The sequence below is a fragment of the Mus caroli genome, chromosome 17, assembly GCF_900094665.2.
Source record: "Mus caroli chromosome 17, CAROLI_EIJ_v1.1, whole genome shotgun sequence".
Lineage (NCBI taxonomy): Eukaryota > Metazoa > Chordata > Mammalia > Rodentia > Muridae > Mus > Mus caroli.
In genome coordinates this window covers 68,329,156-68,342,665 of record NC_034586.1, presented here as the reverse complement: position 1 = coordinate 68,342,665, position 13,510 = coordinate 68,329,156, and the positions used below count along the sequence as shown (strand labels likewise).

Here is a 13,510-nt window from a genome sequence, read left to right as displayed (position 1 = left end):
CCATATGCAGAAAAGTGACTGATGGACATGAGAGACAGCCCTCTTAAAATGAAATATTTTGCCAGGAGTGACCTCAGATGCAAAACAACATATCAGAAGAGACCTCTCCTGTGGAAGACTTTAGCCAGTCCGTTTAGAAACATGACTAGAATAATTTCATCAGTGAGAAATTCATAGGGATTGTGAGACATCAGGGCCCACGGCTGTCTGGTTGAATAGCTTCATCTTTGAGATGAAGACGGGAGGCCCAGAGGTGACTGTATTATCCACAGGACAGTGGCGAAGTGTAGACTGAAAGAAACCTAGGCAGCCTCTTGGAAAAGCCTGCACCTTAGCTCTCTTCAGCAGAGGCGTGGCTATGGTTCCTTTGCTGTCGGCATTCATACAGAATTCCTCATGTATCGGCCCCAGCAATTGCTTTACCCATCTCATTATCTGTACACTGTGGGTGTCTGTCAGCCCTGGTGTGTGTTGCGGGAAGACCTGCTACAGGGTGCAACAGTAGCCTCCTTATGCAGATGAGCTTCATGCCAGGCTTAATGTAGGTGTCTCATCATCACCTAGGGCATATCCAAACCTAGTGATTCCAGCGGGGGTCACCACACTGGCATTTAAGCTTGAGAGTCATGGGTCTTTTCTCTGCTTCCATGTTTCTTACTTTAACCCTTTCTGGGGTCATCCCCCTGGTCTCCCAACATCGGTCCAAAGGCAAAGTAGAGAACAGTGGGGAAAGGGGAGTCACTTATATCGCAGCACCCATTCTTATGAGTTCTCTTTCTTTTTCTCTTAGTCTTTCTTTCTGTCCCTTTTTCCCCTAGAGGAAGAGATACAGGTGGCTCATGCCATTTGGGAGAGGGAGAGTCAGATGAGATCCTATGAAAATCCCAATCCCAAGAAGTCAGCCCTAGATACATACATATATGAGGAAAGTTAAGTCTCAATAGATTATATATACATGTTTATACACACACATATACATACATGTATGTGTATGCTTATAACAATAATACTTAAACAAGAGATTATTAATTTGGGAGGAGTAAGAGGAGCTCAAGGAAGAGGGAGCAAGGGGGTCATGTAGAGGGAGTGCCCATGTATAAAGTACTCAGAAATATTAAACATTTTAAAAATTGTCACCGTTCACGATTCCTAGGGGCAGCGCTAGTGTGGTTACTGTGATGGATGATTTGAATGTGCTCAGAGAATGAGTGCATCATTCATGCTTCCTGACCCCCATTCTGTGAGAGCAGCAGCCTGGGGGTTGGTGTCATAGATAGACCTGCTGGAAGCTTTGTGTTTAAAGCTCAAGAATGTCTCGTTTGGCCTCCCACAGCCTGAAAGTATTTCTATCTTTAATCATGATACTACCTGATGTAATATGGTTTCAAAACTCACACAACTATACTGTTAGGTAATGATAGTTCCCTGTCCAGACCAAATCTTGTTCTATCCTTTATTCTCAGCAAACTTCCTAATAACTCCATTACTATATGTGGAAATCTTATCAGCCGTCAAGATGCTATGCACATATTGCCTGGCTTCCTTGTGCATCCCCATGTCTGTACCGAGTCTGCATACTTTAAGAGTTAGATATTGGCAAGCCCATCTCGTCAGCTGGGTTGCTGGTATTGCGACAGGTAGTATACACGCTAGGGCAGTCTGGTATTCAGCTGGCAAGCCTCAGGCTTGCTTGCAACCCTCAGCAGTCCCTGCTTCCCTAGGAACACAGCAGAAAGAGGAAGAAGTGTGTTGCGTCTTCTCAGGTCTCCTGTGTCTGCCAGCTTTCTCCTGTTGCCATGGATGCCATGGCTCAGAGGTGCTCTCCAGGGTTCTCATCTCAAGCATCTCTGTTACAAAGATCCATAGTGACTGGTGATTCAGGCCGCTAAGGTTTCACCGGGTCCTCTGTACTCTTGTTTATTCTGTCTGAGACCTGCCACTCCACCCACATCCACACTCACAGAGAACAAGCACCATGAACTCTTCCTGGAAACTGCACCATCACTGCAGGTCCAATCTGGGCTCAAGACTCAGCCTTCTAACTTCTAGACTGAAGTCCATGCTACCATGGCCAAGTCACTCGACTCTTTTATGCCTCAGTTTCCCTTTATAACATGAGGAAACTGACCTTATTAATCTTAGAATGCCTGTAATTTTTAATTACAATGTTTTTTTTTCTGAGATGAAGGACAGAATCTCATTTTTGCTACCTTCAGATTGTATAGATTGAAATAATGTGATGACCACAGATGAGAGAAATGAGAATTCATCTTTCTGTGCCTGTCCACCACCACTCTGTGCACTCACACACCTCCCCCCCCCTCCAAGGCTGTGTTTATATAATTGATTGATTGAAGGAGACTTGGCCCTTCTTCTAGGCACTTGATTGTGAGCAGAACAGATGTCTTGAATTCAGTGATTGGCTCTCAGATGTATTCTAGGGCATGGGGTGATGGGAAGGAAGTGGATGATTTCAAATTCCCGGGCCCCACAATAAATGAATAGTGAATGTGAGTGAGGGGTGGAGAGGGACCAGGTTGGGTATTTAGTGTTATGAAGTGAGTCACCAGATGTTGATGACAGCTGGTGGATTAATACCAAAGGTGACTGGTGGGCCAAGTGTCCCTTTAGGAAATTACCCAAGAAGAGGAAGTAGCAGTCCTTAATCATCTAAGCCTAGGGTGGAAGGAGGAACTCCCAGCTTCCTGCTGCCCAGCTGGCAAGAGCCATGTTAGTGGGCTTGCTTTGGCCACCTTCCCAAAGGGGGAGATTAGTCTTAGCATGGTCGTTATAGAAGAAAATTGAAATTGTTGATTTCACGGCTCCATTTTCTGACCAGGAAAGAGAGCTTTATGCAGATTGAATGGGATGCATGATGTTGCATGATCTCTATTAAGGTCTCCAGAGGAAGCATTGAGTTATGAGCTTCTTCATCATTCCTCCCCTCACGCTCCTGACTGAAACAAGGTTTGACACAGCCTTGCTCTCAGCACTGGGCATCCAACGCTCCTGTTGACCACTGTACCCTCCTAAAACTAGCCCTGGCAGCAAGCTCTCGGCTTGATTGAGAGACTCTGTCTCTGGGAATGGATGCAAGAGTGATGGGGAATGATTCCCAACACTAACTTTGGGCTCCCTCTTGCTCATGGATGTATTTGCGTGTGCATGCACACATACATCCACTTTATCCACAGCCAAAGTTACGCCCACTATTATGTAAAGTCAAACTGTGCACATCACTCAAACCGTGCACATCACCACACCAGATATCCAGCATATGCACTTGGAGCGTATGCTTCCTCATGAAAGTTCCATGACATTGTCTCTGTTTAATCACCATTTTCTAAAGCCAAGAACAAATGCTAGTAAACAGTTTCCTCCGAAATACATAGCTGGCAAGTGGCAAAGGTGAGTTTTATATTTGCATAGCCTGACATCAGGCAGAATATGTGCCTTGAAAGACTCTTGTATTAATTCCCTAGACCCCTTGGAGGCTCTCACCCACAGGTGTTGATATAGAACAGGGAGAGAGGAAGGGGTTCCCACTGTAGCCAGCATCTTCTTGAGTCGTGCAAATCAAGTCAACTCAGTTCATTCCCCCAAGGAGGACAACATGATATGTCTGCATTACAGAAGTCAAGGTAGTAAGACCATCTACCACACAGCTAAGAAAGGATATCCTGAAGTGAGCAGATAGCTTAGTGGTTGAGGATTTGGCACACAATTTGTGAGGACCCTGAGTTAGGATCCTAGGACCCACATCAATGCCAGATGGCTGTGACAGCCCACCTGTAGTTCCAGGCACAGAAGGAAGACAGCAAGTTGAGATTAGCCATATCTGTGAGTGGTGGCTTTAAGAGACCCTACCCCATTGAATAAGGTATAACATAAACTGAGGATTATTTCAAGCATCAATCTAGGACGTTCATATGCATGCATACCGATATGCATGTGTGTGCATGCACACACGAGAATGTGTATGTGGGCTTGTGCATGAGCACATGCACACACACACACACACACACACAAACAGGTGAAAAAGCGTATCTTTGTTCATTACCATATATGAGCTCAGGGTGTTCACAGGAGATACAATATTTTAATCATCGTCATTCATGGTAATGTGCTCCCCTGTGCATAGATAAGGAAGCCAAGCCTCAAGTGGTTAAATGAACTGCCTAAAAGTGCAAGACCAGTTGTTACAGTGCTGGAAGCCTTTCCAGGAACTCTCGGGGGGGGGTGTGTGTGCTTTCCCTTTCCATCCAGCCCAGTGCTTTCTCTCAGCCCGTTCTCACTGTAGCTTCTGGCCTATGAACAGACCTTCTCACCAGCAGGGATCTTCCAGCAACCATCAAAGAGCAGTTTATTGGCAGAAGAGAGCGCCTAGTTTGAGAGAACCCTAAAAGCCTTCCTGGAGGTGAACTGAACTATTCCATCATTGGGAGATATTTGAAACCTAGCCATGTGTGGCTTTGCCAGCTTATTCCAGAAACAACAACAACACCAAACACCAGTGGAGTTTTGAGAATTTTCCTAATTGTATAAGTTATTGCTTTGTTTGTTTCTTACCCAAAGCTTTAAGTAATTATAATAAGAACAACAGGGTTTTAGTGCCATTTCTGCAACCCACCCACTGTGCATCCCTTGGCAAGCCCCACAATGCTTCTGGCTTTAGTTTCTGCATCTCAGATGGACTCCAAAGTCCTCAGTAACTGTAGTAGGGTCTACAGTAGAGAGGCTCTGACAGATCTCTTGAGAAAATGAGACCTTGGCTTGTGTCCCAAGATCGGTAGCTGCTGGGGGAGTTTCCTTGTGCTGGGCACAGTCCTAAAAGATTGAGTTTTAAGAATGCTAGTTTCAGAAAGTATCCAAGGAGCTAAAGAGATCTGCAACCCTGTAGGTGCAACAACATTATGAACTAACCAGTACCCCAGAGCTCTTGACTCTAGCTGCATATGTATCAAAAGATGGCCTAGTCGGCCATCACTGGAAAGAGAGGCCCATTGAACACGCAAACTTTATATGCCCCAGTACAGGGGAAAGCCAGGGCCAAAAAAAAATGGGAATGGGTGGGTAGTGAAGTGGGGGGGAGGGTATGGGGGACTTTTGGGATAGCATTGGAAATGTAATTGAGGAAAATATGTAATAATAAAATATTAAAAAAAACTAAAAAAAAAAAAAAGAATGCTAGTTTTTCCTGCTCTGCTCAGTGAACTGTCCCATAGGATCCAGATGTTCCTAAAGGCCAATGGCCTGACACCTCATGTGCTTTCATATGGAATACACAGAAGCAGATTTATCAGGAACACACTGGGATGACTTTGCCATGGAGCAAATAAGCCCAGATAGATGTCCCGACAAATGGAGCTAGGAGAAATGAAAACTGGTGGTCAGTTGCTCTGACATTCAGCTAGCTCCAGCTTAGTGCTCCCTAGAGATGCACCATTCAAAAGGCCCTCACTAAGCAAGGAAAATGCCTTTTGTATCGTGTGAGGGACTCTGACCAGTGCCATACATGGCTCTGGGTATGTCTTTCCCTTGCATGGGTCTACAGGTTTGTCCAATGAAAGAAAAGGTTTTGACCTCAAATGTCTCTTACTCCATGTTCCAATAGTCTCTGGCACTGGGATTGTTACTAAAAACAAAACCACCTGTCATATGCTATGAGAGATAATACTAAAAAGGGCCATCTGCCACGACCTTCTTCAGCCTGGTGTCTAGATCCCTACCTAAAGACTATTCCTCACGATAAACTGAAATCTGTATTAAGATGGGCCTGGTGATGCAAATTAGCAATCTTCTAAAGTCTATTGGCAACTTGTCCTAGAGGCAAGATCCTCGGATGACCGCTAGCTTGAGTTCTGAAACAGTCTTGACAGAGAGGAAGGGTCAATGACACGGGGCCCCGAGCTTGACATCGTCTCTTCTTGTTAATTCTACAATACTTGCTTCACTTTGTGCTGCAGTTGCTCTTTAAAGCTCCTGATATGTCCAAGGTCACCTAGAAAATGGCTGATTTTGAGATAATGTCTTGAAAAGTAAACGTGATTGGTTTCTTGTTTCCTGACTCAACTTAGCTTTAGGTGATTTAGAAAGCCTTTGGAACATCTCTGGGTTACAACTTTGAAGATTTAGGAGACACAGCGGGCCATTTGGGGGTCCTGAGGGCCATCTGGATACAAAGGAGGACTGATGGATTTCCTAAGCCCAACCAGTGGGAAATCCAGTGTCTAAAGACACCAAGTCTCCCTGTTGCCACTGTGTGGTGTTGTCACAGACGTCATGGGAACCCTGCTCCTCGAGTGTCTTTTCCTGGTTTGTGGCTTGGGTAGGAAGCTCTATTACCACCTCAGTGGCTGGCTTCTGAGGCACATGCCTCAGGCATGGCTGTTTGCTGTTGTCAGCCTCACACTTGCTAGATACCAGAATTCCCCCCTCAGTTCAGATGTTTGAGTAGGCACCCATTGCCACCCCCTCCAGGTATACATTCTACAGGGTGGTGCAGAGCAGTTACTGTACATCTTCTCACAGGACAGCATTTCACACTCAAGCATTGTTTTGAGCTTACTGTTAGTATATTTGTGTTTTGAGATGTGGCCCCTTTCCTGGTACGTTTCAGGACACACACACACACACACACACAGAGAGAGAGAGAGAGACAGAGACAGAGACAGAGAGACAGAGACAGAGAGACAGAGACAGAGAGATACAGAGAGAGAGACAGAGAGACAGAGAGAGACAGAGAGAGACAGAGAGAGAGACAGAGACAGAGAGAGACTGAGAGAGAGAGAGAGAGAGAGAGACAGAGCTCATTTTTAACCAGTTATACAATTTTCTTGAGGCTCCTTTAATGAGTCTTTAAGAATCTGGAGGGGAGAGCCGGGCGTGGTGGTGCATGACTTTAATCCCAGCACTCAGGAGGTAGAGGCAGACGGATTTCTGAGTTCAAGGCCTGACTGGTCTACAGTGTGAGTTCCAGGACAGCCAGGGCTACATAGAGTAACCCTGTCTCGAAAAAACAAGAAGAAGAAGGAGGAGGAGTCGGAGGACTCAGAGGAGTTGGAGGAGTCAGAGTTGGAGTCTAGGCCCAGAGATGACAAGTGTGGTGGGGAGAGGACACTCCTTTTCTTACTGTCTCAAATGCAGAAACACAGGTTTAGAGAACATAGCCCTGCCATGGTTCTCTAGCTGTCCTGTGAAGGTCCTAGAGCCACCATGACTATGCCTTACTTATTTTTATAGACTTGAGTTTTGTGTTCTCCTCAGCAGGCCGATCATTTCTAGAGGGTTCTATTATCTTTGTTCCTTGAAAGGATTGATAAGAAAAATACAGTATTGGACAATAGTGATTGATTGTAGCTGCACACTCAGCAGTTTGGAATAGTGCCTCCCTTTCTTTCTTTTATAGTTTTAATTGGCAGGTGATAATTGCTTGTCATTTTTCAATGGTCAGCTTCTCATAGACCAAATGGATATATACAGTAAGATTGAGACCTCTGGATCCTTCTGAAAGTCATGGTCACTGTAAAGGGGCCTGAAACTGAGGAGCAATAAATGTCTCTGGAGATATTAACTGTTAACAGAGTTTGAGTCAAAGAACAGCCATCTCCACGGCGTCTTCAGTGGCTTCTTTCCTCTATGCTGGGACTAAAAACTTGAGGTGTGATGTAAGGAGAGAAAGGTTTGCTCGGGCCCATGGGTTGACGGGAATATGGTCCATCATGGAAGCAAAGACTTGGTGGCCACTGGACCTTGAGGTGACTGATCACCCTGTACTCTGGTCATGAAGCAGAGAGAAGTGAATGCTGCTATTCTGCAGAATTTCTCCTTTTTGTTCAGTCAAGGACCCCAGTGTGTGGTGCTGCCCTTACTAATCACATCTTCCCTCTCAGTGTTTCTTTCCCTCTGGGATCATCCCCATAGACACACCCAAAGGTGTGCCTCACGAACACCCCAATTGCTGCTTACTGTGATAAGTCAACAACAGAAATTAGCCAGCACATTCAGAAGTTCCTTAATTTGGTCTTAGCCTATGGTCTTTGATTGTGAAGCTGTGGAGGGGGGGGGGAACCCTGGACCTCTATCACACTCCAGCCTTGGGTCTCCTGGCTCTCCCTAGGAGCGGGTGTTGTCATCTTAGGGAAAGAGAACGTCTGAGCTTCAGTTACCTCATCTATAGAGGAAAGAATACCACCTACTTCTCAGTGTTGCTCTGTAGATTAAAAACAATGACAGAAAAAAGATGCACTGAGAATGGTCCCTAGCAGATAACCCAAGGGGCACACACTGGGTGTCTCTTCTTTTGGGTGTGGACCTGTGTTGGCCAGTGACAGGCTGAGCACTTTGATGAATCCATTGATCCCTCTGAATACTTTCTGTGAGAGGGTGTAGCTCCTGCCTCATAGGCCCTGAGTCAAAAGAGGGCAAAAGAGAGGTCCTTAAGATGTACCCTATATATAGAACCTTTGAAAAGGCTCAAGTTTCTGAGTTTTTCCTGATGCTGTTAGAGAAAATGATATTATTGCCTAAAGATATTAAAGGTGGTTTAGAAGCAAGAAAAAAAAACAACCTGTTTTTCAATGTTTTATAAGAAATTAAATCAGAATGTAGAAAAATCCAATTCAGTTTCACCTCAAAATGAGCAGCAATATTAACTTCGTTCCTATTTAAAGCCAGGAAGCCCAGCTGTGATAGCTAAAGGGGGTCTGCCTCCAAGCAAAAGTTTCAAAACAAATCCACTGAATGATGGGACATTTGCATAGCCTGCTGGACTAGGCAGGGTTTGACCCCCACACAGTAGATTAGCACACTCCCCAGAGACCAGACATCCCAGAAGTGATGGTGTTCAGTGTGTGGTCTGTTCGCCTAATATGCACGCAGGCACATTTGCCAGGCAGCGTCTTATTTGGCACAGTTCACCTCCGTCTCAAGTAGAAAAGCTTTAGTTGGAGAAGAGTAGACGCAGTAGATGACAGTTGTGAAGACTGAAACTTTGAGGCAGCTGTAATTATCACTGTTGGGTAGGCGGCAGCTCTCTCTCCCCTCCCATTCTTCTACATTCACGAATGTGGTTGGAGACTTTGGACCCTCTCTACGGAAGCCACGAGTAATTGCCATGCTGTTCATTTTGAGGGCCGTTTTGGTATTGCCAAGTACCAAACATAGTGCTAGTTTCCTCCTGGCATTCTGATACCAAAGCAAAGGGCCTGGCAAGGAAGGCAGTGTTGAAGAACAAGGGGCTAGGGATGAGATTCTGTTGTTTCAGTGCTTGCCTGGGATGCACAGAGCCCTAGCTGTGCTCCCCAGCGCCACAGAAACACAGAGCAGTGATATATACTATAATCGTGACACTTGGGAGGGGGAAATGGAAGAATCAGGGTTCCAGCACATTCTTAGTTATGTAGGCAAGCTCGAAGCCAGTGTGGGATACAGGAGAGCCTTTCAAGAGAGATGGGGGAGGGAGGGAGGGAGGGAGGGAGGGGGAGAGAGAGAGAGAGAGAAAAACATGGAGAGAAAGAGAAATTAACAAAAGAAATAATTCCACCACGCATACCAGGCAAGGCATCATGGCGGCAGCCCTCAGAATCAGACTGAGCATCTTCAGTGCTGTTCAGATACAAAGGCATCAAGTGGCATGTCAATACAAGCAAGGCACATTATAAAGGGAATTGTCTGCACCATGAAAGGGCGAGTAGTATTAACCTTAAAACCAAAGGATACAGCTACCACAGAACCACTGGGAAACATAAAACATAAATCTCCATTGCCCAGAAGCAGAAAGATACTTAATAGAAGTGTAATTGAGAGGTTTTTTTCCCTCCTCTAACTTAGATAGTTTGGCTGTGTCAATGGGAATTACTTCAGTCCCACTCCTGGGAAGGGCCAGCTGCCCATGGATATGATTACAGGACCTTCCAGCAGCTGGCTGTATGATTACAGGACCTTCACAGCGGCTGGCTGCTTGTGCCAGAATCAGCTCCGCTTCCCTGCTACGTTCTGAAATCCCCAATACCAGGCATATCTTGGAGATGGAAACCATGGCCCCAGAAGCAGCTGTCTAAAAGCACCAATGTTAATTGGGAGCTAGCACCCATTAGCATGGCCAGAGATTGATTGATTAAATTAGCAATCACCCTTCCAAGAGCAAGGACTTTGGAATCTTAACAAAGTTAAATGAAGAAAGAACTTTGGGAAACATCTGGTCAAGATCTTCTGTTTGAGGAATTGGGGGCCCAGAGAGGGTAAATGACTTCTAGAAGGTCACCAGCAAATCAGTGACAAAGGTGGAGGGCCAATTTCACTTGATGCTTACCACTAGAATCACCTAGTCTGTAAACCCTTTGTTATACTGACACAGAAAACAAAGTCCACACCTGAGAAGTGACTAGGTCAGCTTGGACTGTGGGTTCCCCAACAGTCCTTGTCCAGTGTTCTTTTCTTGCTACATGCAACTTTCTCTCTTTCTTAATAGCCTCATGGGTGGGTAAAGAGGCTAAGAAGCAGGTGGCTGAATGAAGTCTATTTATGGACATGCTCTGTGAATCCATAAGCATGCTCTGAGAGCCTGCCCTGTACAAAGCCCTTCAGCCATGTTAGATGCCAGACAGTGAAGACAGAGAAAAGAGAAGCCATGAGGCCATGTGTCTTGAATGTGAGATGAATATACACTGCTTAGCCCAGAATGAGTGTAATTTAGAGTCCCCCCAACACAACTTAGATAGTTTGGCTGTGTGGTGGGAATTACCCCTACAGAAGCCCACATGGAACACAGTTGTCTCAGGGCAAGGCTTCCACCTGCCCTTCCCTGTGTCTCCATACTCAGTGGCTGACCCTCGTGCTCTCTCAAGAGAGAGTAAGCCAGGCTCCTCACAGTGTGGTCCCCACTGTGGCAGAGATACAGGTGAAGGGAGGTGGGGAGGGTGGGGCAACATGCAGGTTTGCTTCAATCAGGGACTTCCCAGTCAGACAGCACACAGCAGGGCCTGCCTGCTTTTCCTCCTGAACACACACACTACTTAAGGCTTATTGTATCACTCCCAGTGAACAAGGGGGAGGAAAATGAAAGCCTGAGAGCTGGTAAACACCAGAGGCAGACTCAAATTCAGACAGAACTTACTCAGACCGGCTGTGCTCACCCATAGTGAAGATGTTTTCCTGTTCCCAGGAGCCTCAGCAAACCCAGACTCTTACTGTCCTATAATATGAGCTATAGGAAGGGAATAATTTCTTTCCTTTCAGCAGCCTGTAGAACTGATGGAGTTGTATCTTGCTCCTCCTGGGCAGGCAGGGACAGGGGATGAGGTGAAGGCTGGCCCTGGGGAGGGCAGAGCTCCTGTTTGGGGGACAGCTTGTTTCACTGACCTTTGCTGTCATTGCAGGTCTGGAGTGCAGCTTTGACTTCCCATGTGAGCTGGAATATTCTCCTCCCCTTCACAACCACGGGAATCAGAGCTGGTCCTGGCGCCATGTGCCCTCCGAGGAGGCCTCGAGGATGAACTTGCTGGATGGGCCAGAGGCAGAGCGTTCTCAAGAGATGCCCAGAGGTAAGAGACCATGTCCTGGGTAGGCCAGGACAAGGCTCAGAGTCCTAATTACTTTGAAACAAAGAGGTTTTCCCAGCCCCGCACAGGCTTGGCTCCTTGGAAATAGACCTTGAATATCTCTTTCTTCATGGCTCCTTGACCCATGTATAGTGGAACACATGAGTCTAATTTTAAAAGGAATTCAGCCCTTTACACTTACCAAGTTATAGAAGTATGACTCTAGAACTCTTCAACATAGAAACATAGATTTTCCAAGGTAATACAATAACTAAATAACATGTTGATCTGTTTGCCTATCTGGAATGGGGTTGCCAAAGAAAACACAAGTTACTCAGTTCAATTTGAATTTTTGAAGGTTTTTTTTTTCTTCTTTTTTTTTTTTTTTGGTATGTCTCAGGTGATGCTCAGAGCACGCACCGAAACCTATCCCAACCTTATGGAAAACTTCAAGTGTGTTCTGCATTTTTATTTGCTGAATCTGCCAATCTTAACGGGAAAGGTGCCGTGCAACTGGGTTAAATGTGTGTTTCATCCTCATTCATGAATATTCAGGGCGCATGCTTGTTTTGCATGATGCTTTCAGCAGTCCTGAGCTCTTTATGAATATTGCCTGCAAAATTTTCAGGACCCGAAGAGCAGACATGGACTCGTGGTACTGGTTACATATTTGGAGAGTTTTTTTTTACAGGGAGCTGTGAAAACGTTAAGCCTCACTCCAGCCTTCTGATCTGTTTCCACATCAAACCACAAGACTTGCAATTCCTCGGACACAGAAAACTCTGCAGCTCCTTACATTTGCAAGCGTGGGTTTTGGGTTTTCAGGAAGAAATGAAAACTGAAATGGGAATGGATTTACTGGACGTTAGTGGGACTTGTCATCCTTCACTGTCCTGTTGGATTCAAAGTTAGTGAGGGAAAAGCTGGGACTCTGAGGAGGGGAGGGACTGGACCAAGCTCACAGCTTAGGATTTCATGAGCAGGTCTAGATGCCTACCATGATGCGTTCGAAGCAAAGGCTCTTTCCACAATATCCTGTTTCAGTCTGTAGCAAAAGTCTATGATCAGAGCCTGTGCTGTATCCAAGTTCTTAAGAATGGCTATCACGGGCTCATACATTTACAGAGCCTATCAGGGGCAGGACTCCTGTGGACTGAAAGAGGTGACACAATAATCAATGCCTTTGGATGTGTACGATACATCATCCTCCAACGTCTCACCACAAAAAGCCCAGGAGCTACTGTTCCCCTCTGCACAGTCTTCTGCACTCCCTTTTCTGCTTTTGTGCCCATTTTCAGATTGCTTGAGGTTGACCCCTGCTTTAAGCTGCCCTTGCCTGGATGTTGATGTCTCATGTGTAGGAAAATCACTCTATACTGGGCAATGCACACTGGTCTATAAAGAAATTCTAGAAAGTACTCTTAAAACCACTAAGTCAAGAAATCTGAGCTGAAATGTAGCAACTTGAACCTTTTGCATTATGAAATCTTGCACGTACAGAACATAGCTATAACATGTTCGCACAAATTACAGATGACGATCTAAGTTCTCCACACCAAGCCAAAGAATCCAAATGCTGTCTTCCTTTGCGTGCGTGTGTGTGTGTGTGTGTGTGTGCACGCGCGCACACGCGCACGCACGGGTGTACAAACATTTGTACTTAGTCCACAGACATCTCTCGACCCTTGCGAGTAACTACTGCTGTATTGTATGTGAATCACTCATTTATCTTTCTTTATGGCCGAGCCACCTAAGTGTGTGACCCCCCCCACACACACACACACAAAGCATTTATTAGATCTGCATTTTTTAAATTTTTATTAGGTATTTTCCTCATTTACATTTCCAATGATATCCCAAAAGTCCCCCATACCCACCCACCCACTCCCCCTTTTTGGCCCTGGCGTTCCCCTGTACTGGGGCATATAAAGTCTGTGTGTCCAATGGGCCTCTCTTTCCAGTGATGGCCG

The 13,510-nt window shown here is 45.7% G+C and overlaps 1 protein-coding gene across 1 annotated transcript in view; it reads left to right on the top strand.

Annotated features, from left to right (window-relative positions):
- The window catches only part of Alk (ALK receptor tyrosine kinase), a 717,836-nt gene that overhangs the window by 216,462 nt on the left and 487,864 nt on the right, over positions 1-13,510 (top strand). The window contains exon 3 of the mRNA XM_021185679.2: positions 11,379-11,543. Within this exon, the coding sequence (XP_021041338.1) occupies positions 11,379-11,543 (165 nt within the window). The remainder of the gene's footprint in view (positions 1-11,378; positions 11,544-13,510) is intronic.